At 43.6% G+C, this 24492-nt stretch overlaps 1 protein-coding gene across 2 annotated transcripts in view; it reads left to right on the forward strand.

The window, feature by feature from the left end:
• il13ra1 (interleukin 13 receptor, alpha 1) overlaps window positions 1-9935 on the forward strand; it is a 43783-nt gene extending 33848 nt beyond the window's left edge. For both annotated transcript variants that reach the window (XM_076288469.1, XM_076288470.1), the window contains exon 10: window positions 6802-9935. In XM_076288469.1, the coding sequence (XP_076144584.1) occupies window positions 6802-6897 (96 nt within the window). In that variant the 3' untranslated portion in view covers window positions 6898-9935. The remainder of the gene's footprint in view (window positions 1-6801) is intronic.
• Window positions 9936-24492: the final 14557 nt, after the last annotated feature.

Consider the following 24492-nt stretch of genomic DNA (forward strand, 5'->3'; position numbering starts at 1 on the left):
ATTTGGTTAACGGCGAGTGAATCCCGTTTGCAGCCGTAGAAAAAACGCAGGACAAATTAAACATTCTGGTTTTCTCCGAGTGCAACGATGATAGACAGACATCATTTGGACAAAATATAGAGCTTATTAACCTCCGTTGCTCGACCAAATGCCTTTTTTGTTACGTCCTGTTATCACAGAGTTACAGGCGATAAACTATTTTTGATGGTCACAAGTTTACTTCATTAGCGTTTATTTCTTTGATTATTAAAGAGTGTTTTTCATTTAAAGGCTTGACTTCGTGCTTATTCAGAAGAGCATTTAGTGCTCTCCCCAATCCCAGACGTTCACATTGCATGTTTGTAATGGATGCAACCGCGAGATACGCTTGTCATAAGCGCCGATACCGTGGGTGCTCCGTCTCTCGGGCACCCACTGAAAACATCGAGCACCCACGTGTGCCAGCTTACAGTCCCGGCTAAATTTACATTAATTTAAAATCAAACATGGCAGTTTATGTTAAATTCAGCATCTCTCATAATGTGATTGGATATGTTGCTGTCAATTCCCTACTTCATATACAGTACTAACCACCAATGAGAGCGTCTCTCGTATGAAAATTCCTGACACTTCCCACCTGAAGAATTAACGCAAGGCTTTGTCAGGTCTTCAGCCCCGAATGTTTAAAATGTATATAGCCCTGAATATCATTTTAAAAATAGTCTGACAAAGCTTATTGTTTTGTGACACAGCTAAACACTGGTACCTCATAGAACGTCTATAACATAGCCTAGGTGGTCGCAACTCACAAAAGTGAAGCAGATAGAAAGATAGCCTACAACACGCAGATGGTATCTTGCTAATTCACTGAACTGCATTAGGTGACACAAATGGTATTGCCTTTATCTTATAACTCCTTGTCTGAGCGACTACCAGGCCTATGGTTTTTAAAAGTCAGATGTTCCCTGACAAAGATATTCGAAAATTAAGAATGTTTATTGACTTGAAAAATACACTAATTTTTGCAAACTCCCTTTATTCAACCCTTGAAGACATTGCGGTCTGGTGCGCTATGTAGATCGTTTCTCGTACCATTTAATTTCTCAGAATTTAGGTCTACTAGGCCTACAATAACATCATCACCAAATACATCTTTTATTTTTAGTTGATCAACCACAAAGAGTAGCATAGGCCTACTGTGCACAGTGCACTGACGACTGTAGCAGCCCAAGGTAACCAGTTGTTGTAGATGAGAGGCAACCCCTTCTTTCAGATAGCCTGGACAACATGTTACCTGGGTGTTGCCTACGTTATTAATTAATGGTAGCCTACAATAGTTAATTGATTCGCGTAACATAATAGTTGGCTCAAAGAGTAGAATCCAGTTTAATGCTAGTTTTCAAAACATATATTTTTTACATGTCTTTTGTCCGAGTGGCTGTAATTTAGCCGAGCGCTCATGGCGTATGAAAAGCGACTTCAAACCGCCTAAAACAACTTGTTTGTGAATGTCTGACAACTGCTGCAGCGCATGCACGCGCAAGGAAACCAGTAGGTGGAGAAACCAGAAGGCACACAACACCGAAACGATTTTAAGGCTATTTCGCATAGGCTACTCAATGGTGCTATTTCACACGAATTATAGCGACCCCCACTCACCGGGGTTAGGTGGAAGGTGTTAAAGGAACACGCCACCCAAAATCAGTAGTAATATATGTTCTTACCTTAACTTTCACGAGTTGAGTCATACCTCTCCCGCGCCGGTAGGTGCACTCAAACGCTCTGTCGCGCGGCGCGAATGTGTTAGCATGTTGCTATGCTAGCGGGCTCTGCCGTGGCCGTAGAGAGAGGAACATAGCAGTAATCAAACACCTCCACATTTTCCCTACTTAAATACAGTTGCACGAGTAGTTGATAAAAATGTGTACGTCACACAACATGAAAGGTGGCGATTTTCCAAGCGAATATACAGGAGAACTACAATGTGTGGCGCAATAGCACTTGGGAGTACTTCGACCTAGCGTGGTAATATTATTAACACCTAATTGTAGATCCTATCCACCACAGAGTTTAGAATCCATGCTGGATCGACCCTCAGCCTCTCCCTCCCCTCTGAGCGAGAGAGGCACACACACTAGAGATGCGCTGATGGGCTATTATTTCAACCATAACTGCATAGCAAAACTTATCATCCATCAGCCATCCATCAGCACCAAAGTTTGTTGACCAATTTTCAAAACTGCACCCGCCCATCCGTTGGTTGTTTTAATGTAGGCTATATGGGTGATGCAGCGCTGCTGACGTGAGGCTAGAAAGCCCTTGCCTGTTCTAGAAAGACTGATCTAATGCAGCAAATATATTAAAAGGCAAAAGTCGTACATTGGCTATGCCTATCCCCAGAATATCAGCAGCAAACTCAGTCTCTGTCGCGCAAAACAGTCTCCAAATAAAACGCACATCGGCCTGTTGCCTATTGTAAGAAAAATAGTCGGAAAACTTAGATGTGTAAGGCAAGCAAGCAAGTTTGGCGGTTGTTGAATGTGAACATGCACGTTGCACTGTTGTGCGGTGGACTTTCAGAATGAATGGAGTCGGAGTTTCTTTAGGCGTCATATTTGTCCGATGGCCTGCTATAAAATGAATTGCGATGTCTGTCTGAAAAAGACGCGCTCGTGCAGTCAAAATGAATGGGAGTCTTCAGAACAGGCTTGTCAGTCAACCTGACATAACAGTGTGTAAAGTAGCCTATAATGTGAATGACTTGTTATTTTATCAAGGATTTCTTTCTTTTTGCAAAAAATAAAGTACAATAGGCATTAATTAGTAGGCCAGGAGCATACTGAAATTATGTGGCAAATTGCGTTTTTTATTACAATGATAAAATTGTAAAAGGACGTGACCGAAGCTGAGGCAAGCCAGGCAATAGGCCTATAGGCCCGACGGTAATTGTAAAGCAATTTACAAAAGATTCACTGAACAAAAATGCTGATGTGGTACATGAAAATTTAGCTAAAAACGTGGACAATGCAATCAAGCATTTTGGACGATATATTGTCACAAGCTGCATGGCAGAATAGGCAACAGGCCGATGTGCGTTTTATTTGGAGACTGTTTTGCGCGACAGAGACTGAGTTTGCTGCTGATATTCTGGGGATAGGCCTAGCCAATGTACGACTTTAGCCTTTTAATATATTAGCTGCATTAGATCAGTCTTTCTAGAACAGGCAAGGGCTTTCTAGCCTCACGTCAGCAGCGCTGCATCACCCATATAGCCTACATTAAAACAACCAGCGGATGGTGGGCGGGTGCAGTTTTGAAAATTGGTCAACAAACTTTGGTGCTGATGGATGGCTGATGGATGATACGTTTTGCTATGCAGTTATGGTTGAAATAATAGCCCATCAGCGCATCTCTAGTGTGTGTGCCTCTCTCTCGCTCAGAGGGGAGGGAGAGGCTGAGGGTCGATCCAGCATGGATTCTAAACTCTGTGGTGGATAGGATCTACAATTAGGTGTTAATAATATTACTACGCTAGGTCGAAGTACTCCCAAGTGCTATTGCGCCACACATTGTAGTTCTCCTGTTTATTCGCTTGGAAAATCGCCACGTTTCATGTTGTGTGACGTACACATTTTTATCAACTACTCGTGCAACTGTATTTAAGTAGGGAAAATGTGGAGGTGTTTGATTACTGCTATGTTCCTCTCTCTACGGCCACGGCAGAGCCCGCTAGCATAGCAACATGCTAACACATTCGCGCCGCGCGACAGAGCGTTTGAGCGCACCTACCGGCGCGGGAGAGGTATGACTCAACTCGTGAAAGTTAAGGTAAGAACATATATTACTACTGATTTTGGGTGGCGTGTTCCTTTAATAGACGATTGGCAGGCTGTCAAAATTGCTCAAAAATGACGTTTGAATATCCCCTCTAAAATAAACACATGTATTCGAATATATTGGAATATCTAGGCTATATTATTTGCGCATTATGTCAGTGACGCGCATCATGTCATCTGTTTTTAACTTTTTGTATGGTTATTGTTTGACAGGGGGGGATCCCAAGCAGCCATAAGGCATTTCCTAATTCACCCGACACTGATATTCAAAATGTTGAAACTATTTCGGCATAGCCTATAAGTAGTTTAATTAAATGTAATGTTAGTTGTAAACAAACGGGGTACTTGGTGAGGCTTGGCCTCACAGATGCGCTCGTGCCTTAAATGGCAATACAAATCTTCACGATAGGCCTATTAACTGACCGCCCGATTCACGTTGGCTGGGGGGCAGGGGGGGGCCATCAGACATTTGTTCCCAAGGGTCTATGAATTGTTAATCCGGCCCTGCCCCCAACGAACGCAACTTTCCACCTCTGAGACAGCTAAAAAAGAAGTCTAGAGCAGTGTTTCTCAAAGTGTGGTCCGGGGACCACTGGTGGTCCGCAAGCTATCCCAAGTGGTCCGCGAGCAGACATGATAAAATATAATATCTTGCAAGGTTGAACCAACTTGTATGTAATCCAAACAGTTCTGCAACATGCCTATGTAAGCTACACCAGTTTAAATCATATGAATCCTCTGACACAAAAAGGAAGGTGAGGAGGCCTATTGTGTAATATACTGTTGAAGTAGGTTTACTCTTTCTTTTAGCTAGTGGTCCGTGAGGTTTTTTTTATTAGTTAAGTGCCTTTATCACTTAGTTTATCACTAAGACCTACTTACTGTAGGCTGCGCAAACCACAGGCCTTTTTTTGGGCAAGCCTGCATTCGCGGCAGGCCTTCTGTTGAAGAATTTTATATAAATCCTGCGCTAACAGTAATCCTCCTCCCCCCCCCCCCCCCCCCCCCCCTACCACAGCTGTGGATAGTGTGGCATGCTCACACTTTATGTCTCCTTCTTGCAAACTAAGCCTACAGCCCAACCATTTAAGTCTTCAAAAAATAACAACTTGCCAGATATGCCTTCATATCTTTGGGCTTCATTGAGCATTTTGTTCTTCCACTGGAAATTACTCTTCTACATTTGCTGCCTGCTGCTTCCTTTCTGTTTGTATTGTTTAGAAAATGTTTGACGTCTTGAGTTAATGCATTAAACATTGTTTGCTGGTAACCAGCCACAAATAGCCTACAGATTATTGCGTGCGTACATTCTCTATTCTCTCCAAAATGTGCCCGTTCTATAGGCTGGCCAAGTGCGTAATTCTGCGGCATAAAGCAGATGTATTTGTTTATTGTACAGAAAAATAAAAATAACCTGTCAAGCAGTCAATTGACTACATTGCAGTCAATAAGTAGGAAAAACCGAAACCAAAACGTGGGTCATAGTTGTCTAAGCCTCTGCTGTGAGGCCAAATCCATGAACAAAGACGCATTGTGTACAAGTTTTCTCCTGTGCCTACGATATTTAATCCAGTGTTTTGTCAAGTTGCAAAATGCTATTTGTTTTAACGAATTTTTATGATAGTATGAAGTACTTTTTGTATAGGGTACTATCTTAATTGCTTTATACTCAATACTTGACCAATGGCTATTGCATCTGTCTATTGAAAGTGAGAATGTGGCATGTGATCTACTGTGTAGGCTTCATAAAATAAAATAAACAGATTGCTAATGGCCTACAAGCTGATCTGGGGTGCGTTTCCCGTACAACTACGGAGGTTAGCTTTTTACTAACAGGATGCATCGTTCAACTAACCAACATGTAAGTTACGACTGTTTCCCACTTACAGTACTTACATAGTACTGTAAGTTTGGACCATGATAGTTTCCAAACTTCAGTAGTCTGGACTAAGGTGGTTAATGACGTTTAGTAGCACGTGAACGGGCACCTGCACATACTTCTGTTGCGCATTGCGTTAAGGCCGGCAGATGACAGCCGCCGTTGCACAGCAGTTACCAGTCCCCTGTCCAAGAGTTCGAATCTGGGTTAAGATTTTTGAAAAATATTGACATTGAAATCTTTTGTGCAGATCATATTATCAAAATCAGAATAAGCCTTCTTGGCTTGGTTTGCGTAAACTAACAAGGACCCCCCCCCCCCTCCATGAAAATCAAAGGCTACATATTTAGTACATATTTAGCTGACTCGTCAAAAAGTGCGCACCACCTTATTATTATCTGCAGGTGTGTGACTTTTACTTACGTGCACATGGCTGCAAATTGACTCTGCCTGGGCCATTTAAAATATGGATGTATGGTGGTTAGAAGTGTAAATATCAATTAGAAACCTAAATATATTTATAATTATTAATTTGCAAACAAATAACTGGCTTCAGTGACGTCTTTGACATGAAGATCCCTGGAACTATGCTTCTACTAGCATTCTACCACAGGTCGAGAGGTGTAGTTGTAACTACACAACTTTACGATAGTGGTTGCGAATGTTCGTTGCTACTATGGTTTTGGGAAACACTAACGTAGTGTAACGATGCATTGGACTATGTAAGTTCCAAATATGAATGTAATTCTGCGGCATAAAGCAGATGTATTTGTTTATTGTACAGAAAAATAAAAATGACATGTCAAGCAGTCAATTGACTACATTGCAGTCAAGAAGTAGGGCAAATTAATTTACGAAACCAAAACGTGGGTCATAGTTGTCTAAGCCTCTATAGCGTAGCCTGTTAAAAACGTCGCAGAAGCCTACCCAAGGTGAGGTGTGTGTGTGTGTGTGTGTGTGTGTGTGTGTGTGTGTGTGTGTGTTGATAACCTCTTGACCTGTGTTGACCCAACAGGAGTGTCTTTGTGTGCGCGTGTGTGCGTGTATGCGTTTGCGTGTGTGTGGGTGTTGATGACCTCTGACCCTTGCCCTTTGTTGACCCCACAGGAGCGTCTCTATGTGCCAACGCCCGAGAGGGTGGAGATCAGCCTGGAAGTGTGTCCCAGCAACACAGATGTGGACAACACACAACAGATTTCATGACATATACACACACACACAACACAACACACAACATAATCATGACACACACACACACACACAACACACAACATACTGTAATCGTGACACACACCCACACACAACACACAACATAATCATGACACACACACACAACACACAACATAATCGTGACACACACAGAAACATAGTCAACCTGTAAAGCCTGTTTTATGCTTCTGTGTGGACTCAACGGCGTACCTCCGCGAACCCCTCTGCGTGGCGGGGAACCCCTGTCCGACCACTCCGCCGTAGCTCCACGTGCACCTCCGAAAAATTGCACATTTGCGTCGAGGCAATGCAGGCCGCAAGGATTGTGATTGGTCAACTCGTCCTGTGTGTTGATGGTCGGTGTTTCAAGCAGCCTACTGTCTTAAGCTTTGCAAATAAGTTCAGACATATTTTGGTTACAATGATGGGGTTATCCGTCAGTAACATTATGAAATTAGCCCTTTGCCAGCAAGCAGTACTTTGTGGGCAGTTGTGCTAAAGTTCGCTTGCTAACATAACTTAAACTGACTGGCAGACACCTCGCAAAGAACCTCAGACTTATTTGCTGGTTACAGTAGGATTTTACTGTGTCTATTTCTCGATACTTTTTACAAAATCTAAGCAAGAAAGGGCCAAACAAATAAGATTAATATTTTAGCACGACAGGTTTGCCATTCTGAGTACCGTTTCGGTCATACGGTCTGTGGTTTCGGTGGTGAACAACGCAGACACAGGCGACAACGAGCGTTCTGGCGGTGAAATGCACCGCGATGCAACGCAACCCCACGCAGAACCGTAAAAGGGTCACGACGCCGTAGGAGTGGTGGCGTAGCTACGCCGTGGAGATGATGCAGAAGCATGTTGAGCCCTTTAGTGAGCTCGGACCTTGAAGACTCTTGAGTGTACGCACACACACACACGCTCACACACGTTCACAAGCAAAGACTCCTATTAATCATTAATCACACACACGCACTCACAGACACACACACACACACATGCTCACACACATTCACAAACAAAGACTCCTATTAATCATTAATCACACACACGCACTCTCACACACACACACTCACACTCGCACACACACACACACACACTGTGAAGACACACACACTGTGAAGACACACACACCACTCTGAAGACATAGACACACACACACACACACACACACTGTGAAGACACACTCCAAGAAGATGCAGCTCCTCGGGCTACTGAGGTCAGAGACTGAGCTGAACTTTGGGCAGACCCTGGCCGTCTTAAGGTGGACTGGAGCGGTGGAGCTGGCTGGTGTGTGTGCCTCCTCCAGGACCACCTTAAGGACCCCTCAGCATCCTTTTGTTCCTTACCACAGGGACTCCCACTGAAGATGTCTGTGTGTGTGTGTGTGTGTGTGTGTGTGTGAGCGCACACATGAGTGTGTTTTCATAGGGACTCTGCCTGATAAACCCCTGTGTGTGTGCGTGTGTGTGTGTGTGTGTGCGTGTGTGTGCGTGCTATATGCTGTATATCAAATTTGAGTAAGTCTGTTTTCATAAGGACTGTATGTATGTATGTGTGTGTGTGTGTGTGTGTGTGTGTGTGTGTGTGTGTGTGTGTGCGTGCTATATGCTGTATATCAAATTTGAGTGTATCCTGAGCTGGCTTATGCCACAGTTAAAGCAACACCAAAGATTATTTTGAAGCTTAAAATAATGTTTCCAAAATCGTTTCAGTGCTTCTTCAACTCGTAACAGGGTGAACGGCACTTCTGCATTCGCTTCGCGACCCTCTATCGGCTATAACCGCACTATGTAAGTTTGCCAGATCGGGTAGCGGATCTGTAGTTTGATGGAATGAGACATAAGAAACTACAAATTTGACATCATACTTCCATAAAAATCATGCAACATATTCTACCTTGTCTGTGGACATCGTTATTTCCAATGAAATAACGGTGCTGGATAAACAGATAGCGTGCATGCTTTGATGTTGCTTTAATGAGACTCATGATTTGAGTGTGTGTGTGTGTGTTGTCACAAACACCTTGGCTCAAAGGGTAAGGACATAGGGAAGACTGACACCGTCGGGCAACTTTTAAATGATAATCTTAATTTATTTACAAATATATTTACAAAAGTCAGTAGGTGAGAGGCAACACAAGATAAAATAAAGTGTCATGCACGTCATGTAAAGTGTATGTATAGTGCATAAAGAAAAGGCAATCGGGAATCGCTGCAGCCAGCCCTCCACAGCGTCAGGCCAGAGCAGAACCGAGAGCGCAAGTGAGACCTCAGGACGCCGGCTTTATTCCGACGGCCATTAACACGGAGCCACGCCCCTCATTAGCCACGGGACCTCTCCAGCTCCTCCTGCAGGTCAAAATGCAATAATACAGCAACAACATGCCTAGTGCTCAAGAGCACCATACAGGCAGAGGGAGGAAGAGGCGTAGCGCTTCACGGCATGGCAAAGCCAGGGCGTCACATCGTGTACATACAGTGTGTGTGTGTAAAGTATGTGTGTGTGTGTCTGTGTACAGTATGTATGTGTGTGTGTACAGTATATGAGTGTGTGTGTGTGTGTTTGTATGTTTATTCCTTTATCCCTATGTAGTCCTCTGTCTACCTCAAGTGCCCACAGGCAGGCAGGTGCGCGTCTTGTAAATGTGTACAGATCTGCCAAAAGAAGACTGTTGTTTTCTCTGCATTGCGTCTTGTAAATGTGTACTGATCTGCCAAAAGAAGACTGTTGTTTTCTCTGCATTGCGTCTTGTAAATGTGTACTGATCTGCCAAAAGAAGACTGTTGTTTTCTCTGCATTGCGTCTTGTAAATGTGTACTGATCTGCCAAAAGAAGACTGTTGTTTTCTCTGCATTGCGTCTTGTAAATGTGTACTGATCTGCCAAAAGAAGACTGTTGTTTTCTCTGCATTGCGTCTTGTAAATGTGTACTGATCTGCCAAAAGAAGACTGTTGTTTTCTCTGCATTGTATTTTTTCTTTAAATCTTGTTTCTCCTAATTGTACAATTAAATGCTGTTTTGTAATGAAACCCCTGCCCAGCTGTGGGATGCTTCCTGTAGGTGTGTGTTGTTGTTTGGGCTTCGGTCCATACTGGGTGTGCTGGAAGGACCATGTGCCACTCTGACCATTTCTGACCAAGTCAAGGATGGGTCCTTCAAATTCGCTTTTTCAAGGACGTTACGTCATTGAATCTCGCCAAGCACTGTTCCAATGTCAAGGGTGCTTTAAAATTCTATCAAGTATTGAGTCCTTCGTTCTGAGATTTTCGAGGATGCATGCGTGTATTCTCTGCATGCTTGGAACACCCACAATCCTGTGCGCACATGATTTTTAATAATGCACCTGCAGCTTCCTGCACACTCGCTAGTCTGTTCCATTGTGTGTTTTCCGAATGCTAAAAAGAAGCCTTGCCTCGTCTGTGAAGGATTGCACTCGGCAGGGCTCGTGGTACCAAGCACGAATCCTTGACTTTGAGAAAGGGTCTCTGTCATACTTGAGAGAACTGGCTCCAGTGACCTGTGCACCATCCTTTGTGAACGCCATCTCCAATGGGCCGGGCATGTTCATCGAATGGATGATCCCTACAGTCTTATTACATTACATTACATTTAGCAGACACTTCTTGACCAAAGTGACTTACATATGTCAGCGATATTACAAGGAATCACATTGTCCCCAGAGCAACTTGGGGTTAAGTGCCTTGCTCAAGGGCACAACGGTGGAAGCCGGGAATTGAACCGACAACTTTCAGGCTACTGCACGCTAGCCCAGCTCCTTAACCACTACACTACCACCACCCTACACTACTACTGCACGCTAGCCCAGCTCCTTAACCACTACACTACCACCGCCCTACAGGCTACTGCACGCTAGCCCAGCTCCTTAACCACTACACTACCACCACCCTACACTACTACTGCACGCTAGCCCAGCTCCTTAACCACTACACTACCACCACCCTACACTACTACTGCACGCTAGCCCAGCTCCTTAACCACTACACTACCACCGCCCTACACTACTACTACACACTAGCCCAGCTCCTTCACCACTACACTACCACCGCCCTACACTACTACTACACACTAGCCCAGCTCCTTAACCACTACACTACCACACACTAGCTCAGCTCCTTAACCACTACACTACCACCACCCTACACTAATACTGCACGCTAGCCCAGCTCCTTAACCACTACACTACCACCGCCCCATATTATTATATGGCGAGCTGGCCAGAGCCCGCTGACAACATGGCCGCCCCTGCCTACGCTTTAAAGACGTCATCAAGAGGGATCTTAAAGTCTTTTCCATCAACCTGGTCAACATGGCTGCCCCTGCTTACGATTTAAAGACGTCATCAAGAGGGATCTTAAAGTCTTTTCCATCAACCTGGACAACATGGCCGCCCCTGCTTACGCTTTAAAGACGTCATCAAGAGGGATCTTAAAGTCTTTTCCATCAACCTGGACAACATGGCCGCCCCTGCTTACGCTTTAAAGACGTCATCAAGAGGGATCTTAAAGTCTTTTCCATCAACCTGGACAACATGGCCCTGCCTACGCTTTAAAGACAATTTTGCTACGCTCCTCCCTAATAGCCTTGTGTACCATACTCTTGACTATGTTTTGCTACGCTAGCCTCATGAACCATACTGTGAACCATACTCTTGACTACGTTTTGCTACACTAGCCTCGTGAACCACACTCTTGACTATGTTTTGCTACGCTCCTCCCTAATAGCCTTGTGAACCATACTCTTGACTACGGTTTGCTACGCTAACCTCGTGTACCATACTCTTGACTACGTTTTGCTACGCTAGCCTCGTGTACCATACTCTTGACTATGTTTTGCTACGCTAGTGTGGTGAATTTCTAGAGACGAATGTATGGCCAGGCAGGCACCAAGGGATGATGTCATGCATGAGCCAAGACAGGAAACAGGCCTGCTGTATGTAATCTAATAGACTTGTCTGGTACCAAACAAATGGTGCACATTATTTTTATGAACAATACGGTAAACTTATCCACCAATATGAATAATTGGGTAAACACTGATTGGCTAAAGAGATGTCTGCCATTTGCATATGGGGCAGACACCTGGTCAAGGATTGGCCAAAATCACTGAGGAGGTGGTGTTCCAACACCAGCTTTAGCGGGTATAACAGTTGGTTCCCAAGGGAGTGAACTTCAGAATTTGCGCATCTTCTCACCTGAGGCCTGGTTCCTGGATTCCGCTGCAGAGGATATCCATTCACATCTCCTGCCTGGTTGGATTTGTGAAATAAAGGCCTTTAGCGGCTACTTCTCATCTCAGATTGTTCTCCGTGGATTGCATTGATTCAGAGTGTTTTTTAATCGGAGGTTCTGGTAGAGGCTTTTTTTCCACCACAAAAGCAAGCTAGCATCATATCATTGATCCCAATGGGAAAGCAAGATTGCATCATATCATATATTCCAATGGGAAAGCAAGCTAGCATCATATCATTGATCCCAATGGGAAAGCAAGATTGCATCATATCATATATTCCAATGGGAAAGCAAGCTAGCATCATATCATTGATCCCAATGGGAAAGCAAGCTAGCATCATATTATTTATTCCAATGGGAGAGATGGCTAGCAGTCACACATTTCATCTAGTTATTAATTCACAGGACATGCAGTCCTTTTACTAACACAACGGTTATGAAGAAATATGTATATTTACTGTCTCATCCCGAAACTACATACATTACTAAAGTAATTCGCAATCCCCACCCCAGTGTAGAGGACAAATTTAGCTCGTAGCTAACACTTAAAATAAAAAAAATAAAAAACATAACCTCCTATGTAATCACCGTTAACTTACTAGCTAGCTATCGTTAACTGTGGAACCTCGGTATAACCAAAGATCCTTGATTGCTCTGCTTTAACCCTCTCTGGTATAACATAGCCAATTATTTCATATTAATTGTAGGAAAAACATTATTATGACCGCCGCGTAGCGAAGCGGCGGTCATATAGGTTTAGTGAGATTTTTTTTTTTTTCTTTTTCGCATGCCCAAATTTCCGTCAATGATTCCCGGGACACTGAAAGACCGGGGTACACGAAACTTGGTGGGCATGTAACCCCACATGGATAGCATTGAACCATCGTTTTTCGTTTTGATCTGTAGCCCCCCCGTTGGACTGGACCCCCGAAAAGAGGGTAGGGCAGACACAGTTTTCTGTGAATATCTCGAGAACCGTAGGGTTTAGGAGGACCATTTTTTTTTTGTATGTTGATCTCAAGGGGCCATGTCAACCCATTCCATAACCACTCATTTCATGTATAGCGCCACCTAGTTAAACACAAAAAAGTAAAAATGAGGTGATGTAATCGCAGGTATCTGTGACCTAACATAGTTAAAACTGCACGAAATTGGAAGTGTAGGATCATTATGACACCCTCTGTATGCACGCCAAGTTTCGTGGAATTCCGTTCATGGGGGGCCACACAATAAATTAATTTATGTTACTATACACCAACTGGCCTGTAGGTGGCCGGAGACAGTTTTCTGTGAATATCTCGAGAACTATAGGGCCTAGGAGGTCCACCTTTTTTATGTATGTTGGTCTTAAGGGGGCATGTCAACCCATCCCATTACCACTTATTTCATGTATAGCGCCACCTAGTTAAAAATTAAAAAGCAAAAAATTAGGTGTTTTCATCACAATATCTCTGGCTGACAAGGTCAAAACTGCACGAAATTAAAAGTGTAGGATCATTATGACACCCTCCGAATGCATGCCAAGTTTTGTGTACTTTCGTTCATGGGGGGCCTTACAATAAAATAATGTATGTGTACATTTAGTGACGTACACCAACAAGGATTCCCGGGACACTGAAAGACCGGGGTACACAAAACTTCGTGGGCATGTAACCCCACATGGATAGCATGGAACCGTCGTCTTTCGTTTTGATCTGTAGCCCCCCCGCTGGACTGGACCCCCGAAAGGAGGGTAGGGCAGACACAGTTCTCTGTGAATATCTTAAGAACTGTATGGACTAGGATGACCATTTTTTTCCGTATGTTTGCCTCCAGGGGTCATGCTAACCCATTTCATGTGCACACATGTGCACAAACAGATACACACACACACACACACACATACATAGATTCACAGTAATCATACGTATGACACATACTCACACAGTAGACATATACGCTTGCATGCACAGGCACATACGCAGGCACACACACAAGCACGCACACACACACACACACACCCACACACATAACATAAACATGTACATGCACACATGCACACAATTCAAGAATTTCTCAGAATTATGAACAGGCAAGATGGAGGTGGGGTTGTATAAAATGAATTTTACATGTGAAATCTATGAACTAATCATGTTTTGGTACTTGTTGTCTAGCAGATATCAGTGAGAATTGAGTGTGGATAATGCAATTTAGTGAGACAGTTAGAATCATATAGGCCTTTCAGCGTGATTTATTTTTGTAGAAAAAATGTGCTGGACTGGGCGGCGGTCATATTTTGTACCGCTCTGCGTCTACATCTAGTTACAATAGTGTTATGATGCAGTGTTTGTTTAGAATAGGGTTGTGTGCAATATTACAATAGTGTTATGATGCAGTGTTTGTTTAGAATAGGGTTGTGTGCAATATTACAATAGTGTTATGATGCAGTGTTTGTTTAGAATAGGGTTGTGTGCAATATTACAATAGTGTTATGATGCAGTGTTTGTTTAGAATAGGGTTGTGTGTGTGTAATGAGACTATGTTGTGTGTGTGTGGGGGGGGGGGGGATGGCTATATGAAGTTAGCCTATATCTATGTTTATGTCTCTGTGTTCTGGGTTGGCTATGTGAAGTTAGCTTATATCTATGTTTATGTCTCTGTGTTCTCTGGTGTTAACTCACCTTATGTGCTAATGTATGTTTTTGTCTAATTTGTGTAACCACACTCTCTTGATTGCCCAAGACAAATTTCTCTACCTAAGATACATTAAAGGCTCATCTTATCTTCCCACCAGTTATTTCCTCATGAGGATATGCAGTTTCCCACCAGTTATTTCCACATGAGGATATGCAGTTTCCCACCAGTTATTTCCACATGAGGATATGCAGTTTCCCAGTTTCCCACCAGTTATTTCCTCATGAGGATATTAAGTTTCCCAGTTTCCCACCAGTTATTTCCACATGAGGATATGCAGTTTTCCACCAGTTATTTCCACATGAGGATGGGGTAAATGTTTTTTCCACGTGTATGTGCATGTACAGTGAGACAAAGTAGTGAGTCTGGTTAAACGAGACTAAGCTTTAGCATTTTCATTCTTCAGATACAAGCAGAGACTTGCGGTTTGCCCATAGTTCAAATTAGGCCCAGATATTTCAAATGCCTGCAGTCCAGACATGGAAACAAAACCACGGCTGAAGTGGTTTTGCAAACAAACCAAGACTGTTGAGCAGCTGAAATCCTGACAACAATTCATTCTCAAAACTCCAGCGACTGGTCTCTGGTCGGCTGAAATCCTGAAAACAATTCATTCTCCAGCTACTGGTCTCCTCCATCTCCAAACGTTTAGAGAAAGTTACGAGAAGAGGTTAGTCAACACGGTTGCCAACAGGCCCCTGTCCAAACTTTTTAAAAACGTACTGCTGCCTGCCATTAAAATCAACATATATTTGAAGAAAAAAAATCCCAACAAAGGATATGTTGTCTTTGCACCATATCTCTATTCTATATAGGATGTACATGATTTGAAAATCATAAAATTCTGTTTTTATGTACATTCTGAATCCCAACTGCTTTTGAAACAAGGTTGTAAAACATACAAAGGCCTCTCTGTGCTCTAAGCCAGATGTTTGATGTTAGAGGTGTGACACACGCTATACAAACACACACACAGCATGCCATTGGAGCCGTATCTTAGAGTGTGCCGTTGCTGTAAGTGGCTACCTGATCCCTGACTCTCCCTTACCAGATTCTTCACTCCCAGCATGGATTGCTTTCGGCTCGTTCGACTTGATGCAGACCTGTGCAGATCTGACTCGATCTGATGCATGCTGGGATGAACGCAATGCATGCTGGGATGAACGCAATGCATACTGGGATGGACGCAATGCATGCTGGGATGGACACAATGCATGCTGGGATGGACGCAATGTATGCTGGGATGGACACAATGCATGCTGGTTAGAAATCCTGTCCGACGTCCTCCAGACGGGATGGAACGTACCACCGTGACTCCATTGACCATACAATATGGAGTGAGTCTGCGCCTGCGTTCAGTTCTTGCACTTGTGTTTTCACGGACTGCACACGCTGAAACCCGCCCTCATGACGTCATTTCAAAGACGTGATAGGGCGGGTTTCAGCGTGTGCAGTCTGTGAAAACCGGAACGCTTCTTACGCAATTGCAAACAGTTAACTTGTTGCCCAGTGGCAAGATATGTAAAGCTATATCTTATGCCAAGTTAGAAAGTCTATCAGTAAGTTAATGAGGCACAAAATAAGCTATAGCCTAGTCTCTAGTCAGGTTGGTGAAGCACCGTGGCAATAGTAGGCTATAGTATTTACTCAATCTTTTAAAACTGCTCCGTCTTGTTTGCTTTGTGTATTATTATAAAGGTTTATAACTACTTCCTTACTAAACGTTTGTATGTAAAGAGGGAGAGAGAGTGGAGACACAGTGGGTGCAAGACCTGGAAGAAGAGGGCATTTATTCTCAAAAAAGGGCATTTATTCTCAAAAAAGGGCATTTATTCTCAACCACCTCACTAATTACCAATTAAAAAAAGTACATTATATTTAGTCATTTCGTGGATGACTTAGTACATTTTTTTCCTTTTTACATAATTACAAAGTAGAAAGAGAGGAGCAGGGAGAGTGTTTTGAAGGTGAAAGGGAGCAGACCAGAGGAGAGCAGGAGGAGCACAGAGAGAGGAGAGCAGGAGGAGCACAGAGAGAGGAGAGCAGGAGGAGCACAGAGAGAGGAGAGCAGGAGAGCAGGAGGAGCACAGAGAGAGGAGAGCAGGAGGAGCACAGAGAGAGGAGAGCAGGAGGAGCACAGAGAGGAGGAGCACAGAGAGAGGAGAGCAGGAGGAGCACAGAGAGAGGAGAGCAGGAGGAGCACAGAGAGAGGAGAGCAGGAGGAGCACAGAGAGAGGAGAGCAGGAGGAGCACAGAGAGATGAGAGCAGGAGGAGCACAGACAGAGGAGAGCAGGAGAGCAGGAGGAGCACAGAGAGAGGAGAGCAGGAGGAGCACAGAGAGAGGAGAGCAGGAGGAGCACAGAGAGAGGAGAGCAGGAGGAGCACAGAGAGAGGAGAGCAGGAGAGCAGGAGGAGCACAGAGAGAGGAGAGCAGGAGGAGCACAGAGAGAGGAGAGCAGGAGAGCAGGAGGAGCACAGAGAGAGGAGAGCAGGAGGAGCACAGAGAGAGGAGAGCAGGAGGAGCACAGAGAGAGGAGAGCAGGAGGAGCACAGAGAGAGGAGAGCAGGAGGAGCACAGAGAGAGGAGAGCAGGAGGAGCACAGAGAGGAGGAGCACAGAGAGAGGAGAGCAGGAGGAGCACAGAGAGAGGAGAGCAGGAGGAGCACAGAGAGAGGAGAGCAGGAGGAGCACAGAGAGCAGGAGAGCAGGAGGAGCACAGAGAGAGGAGAGCAGGAGGAGCACAGAGAGAGGAGAGCAGGAGGAGCACAGAGAGGAGGAGCACAGAGAGAGGAGAGCAGGAGGAGCACAGAGAGAGGAGAGCAGGAGGAGCACAGAGAGGAGGAGCACAGAGAGAGGAGAGCAGGAGGAGCACAGAGAGAGGAGAGCAGGAGGAGCACAGAGAGAGGAGAGCAGGAGGAAGCGACCGCAGACAGGGCTGTTGATTAGGGCATTGGTTCCCAAAGACTGGGTCACGACCCACAGGTGGGTCACAGGAGATTTTATTTGGGTCGCCAGCACAATTTATGTTGTGTAATAGGCCTAGCTTATACCATTTAGCCAGGAAAGTTATCAGCTTTCTATTAGGAGTTTGTTTACCACAGTGACGGCCCTAGAATAGCTCTGAAACTGGGGGCGAATGCGTCACAGAGGGGGCAGCGTGCATCTCACTCGCAAATGGAAACATTTCTGTGGGGCGCCTGCTATGGACCTCGCAGTTGAAAATGCAAGGGACATGAATCAGCATGAACATTAACGGACAGCTGCTTCCGTTGACCGATTAAAATCTAGTTTCCGTGCTGTCAAGCAGACATCCGTGTACTGGACATATTCAATTTGTGTCATAGGCTGTATAGTTTCGAGATGCACTCTTTAAAGTTAACAGCAACTTCCTCACATTCCTTATTATTTCGGATTTAAAAACGCACAACGGAGCATTATATTAGGCTACAATTTAAATTGACATTTTAAAAGCTATTATTTCCTCTCGTTTTCCACTTTGCAAACTATACTAGGCTACAGCAAAGGCACATTATCTTTTGGCTATTGCGCAAAAGCCTCTTGTTCTGATATTTATTCATTTCACATTACAAGCTTATCACAACATCAATACACAGCCTTAGTATAAGGCCTACAAACAAGCAAATGTTTAACTCCAGAGAAAAATGCAGATTCAACTTTCCAAAGAAACCTCCAGAAATAGGCTAATAACGACTTGAGTTATGTGCTATATGCTATTGAAAAGTTTGAGAACCTGTGGCCTAAAACAATATGAGTCACGATGGTCTGTCATTTTTAAAAAGTGGGTCCCCAGAAAAAAAGTTTGGGAAACACTGATTTAGGGGATAAGGACACTGGAAGCTGCCTCAGTACCCTCTACACCAGTGGTTCTCTAACTTTTCACAATGAGTACTGTACCACCTCAGAAAACAATTGGCTCTCCAAGTATCAGCATTATGACTGGCATAAAATACAATTCACAAATTGTATTTTATTGCCAGTTTCACATATTGTATATTGTACATAGTGTTTTGCGTTGTTTGTTGCTGGCAGGTGCCTTGGAAGCCTCACTAGTCACATGTGCTGGGCTCATTGTCACCAACTTCAGGTTCTGCTCCAGCACTTTCTAATACTTCCCATTTGGAGCCGTGATTGCATGGATGTTTTTGATCCATCATGTTTGCTTCCTTTCCTTTGCTTGCCATCACAGCTTAGCTTGTAAACCATTTGTTAATGCTCCATACAGTTAAACTAGCCTAGTAGGCCTATTGGCTCCTATTGGTTGATATAAAAACGAATATAGGCCTACTTTTTTCATGAAAAATAAAAAATAGTTTAAATTTAACTTCATCGATCGCGTGGTTAAGGATTTTGAATTATAGGAGACTTGGAGACTCCTAGAGTACCACTAGGAGTTTGAGAACCACTGCTCTAGACCAGAGTACCACTAGGAGTTTGAGAACCACTGCTCTAGACCAGAGTACCACTAGGAGTTTGAGAACCACTGCTCTAGACCAGTGTGGTACACAGAAGAGAGCCTTTCAGTCTAAGTGCTTCCAGAGTTTTAATTGGCTAGAATACTCTGTGAGAAGAAATGCTTCATTCTGCTTTGCATGTAGGGTGATCGGCAAGATATTCAAACAGGAGGAATTTGTGATTGGTGGGATAAAAATTGGAAACATGCACTGAACATAAAACCACACAATTGTTATAGTGGAGGTGACACGTATGCTGGGGAAACAGGGTATTCCATTTAGGGGTCACAATGTGATACGTACAGTGGGGAAGCAGGAAACTCCATTTAGGGGTCACGATGTGACACGTATGCTGGGGAAACTCCATTTAGGGGTCATGATGAATCACTTGAGAGCAACAACAGAAGGATTTTCTTGGTGTGCATGAAGCTCCTGAAAAAGTTTGACCCTTTCTTAAAAGGCTACACTCCTCCAGCAAACACAACCTACCTTTCCTCTGATAGTCAGAATCAAACGATACAGTGTTGTTCACGAGGTAACGGCAACTGTTGTTAGAGAGATGAGGGAGTCAAACATGTCTGCCATTATGGCCGACGAGGCCAGGGACGGAAAGACAGAGCAGCTGTCACTGTGTGAAATATGTTTCACATGGTGCTCTTAGGGAAAGGCTCCTAGCCCTTACAGACTTGACTCATTTAGATGCTGCATCAATATGTACTACATTTGAGCATCAATTGTTGGTGCATGATATTGATGACGCCCTGATTGCGCAGATCTGAATCAAGTCGAATGAGCCGATTGTGCTTACAAGCATCCATCAACATCACCTCTCCTGGAGACCAGCACTATGAGATCCTACACTGCCATCTAGTGTTCATACTGAAACCATGCTTCACCGAGCGAGGGCAAGACTTTAGGTTGGTAAACAGAACATTCCATGGCTGCATCTACAGTAGATGTTCTGTCCTGTTACCTTGACATCGCTGTAAGACATCATCAAGACACTCGCGGAGAATCCCACTCTACTTAGACTCACAGGAGTGCTGGTGATATTCGGCTCATTCCACTTCATGCTGCGCTGATCTGGTCAGGGTGAACGTGGTGCATGCTGGACTTAACACGTCACATGTTTGCATTGTGCAGATGTCCAGAGTGACTGGTGTCAAGCTGATTGGTTGTCGTTGCCTAAATTTACCTGATGAAGGTCTAAGATCGAAACGTTGTATTTTCTAAATAAATAATTGCTTGCGAAATGGTCAGTGTGTGGGATTCTTTCTAAGCTCCTGAAAATTTGTGAATTATATGTATGAAATGAATATAAAAGTCATAAATGTGTCAAAATTAACTGTGCACGATTATTTAATAGCTTTTGCAATTAGGTAATTGCATTGGTTCATATTGCTAGGTTCACACTGCCAAGGCAAATCTAATTTCACTTGATGTGACCTGTATCTGTTGCTCTCCAAACAGTGTGAACAGCGCAAGTCACATGAAATGTGACTTTTTCAACTCTGATCTGGGTCACTTTCATTTGTGGTCTAAATCCAAATCAGCTCTGATATTTTGGAAAGCGACATGCAGTCTGAATTCATGCAACTTTTATGTCAATCCTGATCAACATTCCTCCAGAATTTTGCACTGGCGGGAGTTACTCCAAACATTTCACTGGAGCCCCAGAGGTGGGAGCACCAGTGCTCTCTGTTGTGGAAATGGACGAGAGCTACGGAGGTCAGTGGAGGACAGTGAGGTACTAGACCTCTAATCATATGGAGGACAGTGAGGTACTACACCTCTAATCATATGGAGGAACAGTGAGGTACTAGACCTCTAATCATATGGAGGAACAGTGAGGTACTTGTCCTGTTTAAAAAGTAAAATAAAATGCCTGGGTGAATTTCTGAGATTGTGAACTGCCTTTCTGTGGGAACCACTAGAGATCGCTACCTATCTGGAGAATGCATACCCGAGAGAGTAGGGAATTGAATGGTCTGAGCTATCCCATTATGGGATTGGTTTCGAGGGGTCACGCGGTCTGTGGACGCCATGTTTCTGACCAACATTAATCAGGTCCCCATTATCATAGTGAAGGGAATAGTGAAAAAATAATAATAATAATAAGCTAGAGACATATCATACATTATTAAAATACGCCCAACTGTTCCGCTTATGTAAATACTAATCATCTACGTTTGATAATTTTATTAATTTTTCCCCCTGCAAAACAACCTCAACCTTCACAGTCTTAACATTAATGTCCGCGAGTTTCAGACGTCAGTGGACCTGGTTATAGGGCCCCCTCTGGAACCAGAGGTGTCTGTGCCGTCTGATGCTGTGTACCGTGTGCGGTTAACGGGGCAGCGTGTGCGGTTAACGGGGCACCGTGTGCGGTTAACGGGGCGGAGGAGGATGGTCCTCCACCGTGACCGGCTAGCGCCCTACCAGCCTTCAGTTTGCACTAGTGGAGGACATGGTGGCGCTGAGGACTTTGGGGAACTGTCATCTGATGTGACTCCAGCGCCTTCTCCTGCCTGTGACTCTGGCACCGCCACCAGGTCAGCCACAGCGTCTGCAACTGCCCACACACCTCGGAGGCTGCAGGCTTGGGTTGATGTAACCCGCCTGGTGAGGACTATGTGGCGCGGATGAATGCATGTGTGGAGTGCGGGTGTTTATGTTAAAGGGGCTGTGTTGCAGCTGTGTTGTGGGCTTATACATAAAAGGGGCTGTGTTGTGTTGCAGCTGTGTTGTGGGCTTATACATAAAAGGGGCTGTGTTGTGTTGCAGCTATGTTGTGGGCTTATACATAAAAGGGGCTGTGTTGTGTTGCAGCTATGTTGTGGGCTTATACATAAAAGGGGCTGTGTTGTGTTGCAGCTATGTTGTGGGCTTATATATAAAAGGGGCTGTGTTGTGTTGCAGCTATGTTGTGGGTATATATGTGTTCCACTTGCTAGTAATGAACGGCAAAGAGCCAATCAGCATCTGATGTGTGTTCATTTCATGCCCACTTCACAATCAATCAATAATACTCATAAGTAGCCTTGTTTATATTTCCCACAATTAGCTCATTAACATAAGATGCATTTTTGTCTCAACTGTACCCATTGGTACAGTACCATGGTACAGTTGAGACACCCATTTTTAATGCTGTAAAGTTATCTCAACGTTCATTGCAAATAAATAAAAATAACAATTGAGCAAAGTGTTTTAATTTAAATTCATTCATTTTATTTAAATTGGCATCTCAGACAATGCAGCGATTTCCCTTACAATAGCACTACAAAGAAGTAAAGGCAGAAGTTTTTGGAGATTAAACTATTCTCTTTTGCAGGAATTAGAGTTTATGGAAATGATTAAAAAGGCATTAAAGCAGGGGTGGGCAACTAATTTCCCCAAGGGGCCACATGACAAACTGGGACTGTTGAGGAGGGCCGGACCCAAAATACCGAACTCAAGTCTGAACTCAATTCTGTTCAATTCTATTCTGTTCTACATTAAGTAAATCATATGGTTTTGTTTACTAGTCGTAAGAACAGATGAAAATGTCAGGGAGACAAAGGAAAAACAGCAATATTTAATCTATGTCCAGTATTTAATCCTCATTCTCGAAAATAATTTTTTGACATTGACATTTTTTTTCAGTTTTCAAAGACTGATATAAAAAAGTACTACAATATTATCTATATAATTAGGCTAGGTCATGAAAATGTGAAGGAGTCAGTACAACCGATAGGCCTGTGCCACCATTTCATCAACACTCAGCAATATTGCATCATTAAATCATTACCATCATTAAATTAACTCTATGCAGAATTAGACTACGAAAATGTGGAGCAGACAATAGTAGGCTGTCATTAGTTAATCAACATGTACAAAGAAAACTATTTTAAAAATGTAGGCTATGTTTTTGCTTTAACTTTATGCACATAACTGTGATTGGTCAACTCGCTCTGTGTGTTGAGCCGGCTGCTTCAAGCAACCTGTGGGTAGTAGCATCATACTAGTTCGCTAACATAAGCTTTGCAAATAAACTCAGACATATTTTGGTTACAATTACGGGGTTATCCGATTGTAAACTGTCTATCTGCCAGTAACGTTTTGAAATGAACACTTCGTATCGCCAACGAGCATTAGGAGTTCGTTCTAACAACCTTTGCGGTGGTGAGCGACGCAGACATAAGAGACACAAAACTTTGAAAGGTTTACGCCGACGTAAAGGCAACTGCATTGTGTCGACGCAGAAGCATAAATCTATTCACCAGCACATCAGTGAGGGTGTTTACGTCGTATGCATCCACGCACAAATGTATGGGCGTACAAATAGCAGTCGCTTTCAAAATAAAAACAACGATATTGATTTGCATGCATTATCTCTATGCTAGGCTCTTGACTATTGTTCTTTCACGGACCTTACGCGGGCCGGTCAGGGAAAGCCCACGGGCCGGATGTGGCCCGCGGGCCGTATGTTGCCCATGTATGCATTAAAGGATTATGTGGAACAAAACGATACAGAAGATATAGATTCAATAACACTATGGGAAGGAGCCAAAGCGGTTCTGAGAGGACACATCATCTCATACTCCTCAGCTAGGATGAAATCAAGAAGAGTAGAACAGAAACATCTAACTGCGGACATAAAAACAATTGAGAGTAGACACAGCAAAACAAATAGCAATGAAGATCAGGAACAACTAAAAAAAAAACGGGAACAATCAGATAGAATACGTACGTCGGAGATTGAAAAGTTAATGACGTTCACAAAGCAAGAAAGCTATGATGGTGGGCCATAGTCACTAAAAATACTGGCTTATAAACTAAAGAAACAAATGAAGAAAGCACATACAACAAACTTAAAATCAGACCAAGGCACAATAACAACTGACAAGGATCAGATCGCAGAAACATTTGCTAGTTACTATGAAAAACTTTATAGGGCAGAGGTAAGAGCAGATTGTGATCAAATTCACACATATCTAGGAAGTATGGAGTTACCAAAAGTGACACAAGTAAACAATGAAAAGTTAACAAATCCAATAACAGCACAAGAGATACAGATGCAAATACAGGGGAAGGATGGGAAATCGCCAGGTGATGATGGATAAAGATAGGGAAAGAAACACACAAACTAGCACTTTATGCAGATGATGTAATTATCTATCTTACCTCCCCTGAAATTTCAATGCAACACCTA

This window comes from Alosa pseudoharengus, unplaced genomic scaffold, assembly GCF_046254945.1.
Source record: "Alosa pseudoharengus isolate Yale_2024_CS ecotype anadromous, Long Island Sound unplaced genomic scaffold, YU_APseudo_1.1 YU_APseudo_1.1_scf_17, whole genome shotgun sequence".
Classification (NCBI taxonomy): Eukaryota; Metazoa; Chordata; class Actinopteri; order Clupeiformes; family Clupeidae; genus Alosa; species Alosa pseudoharengus.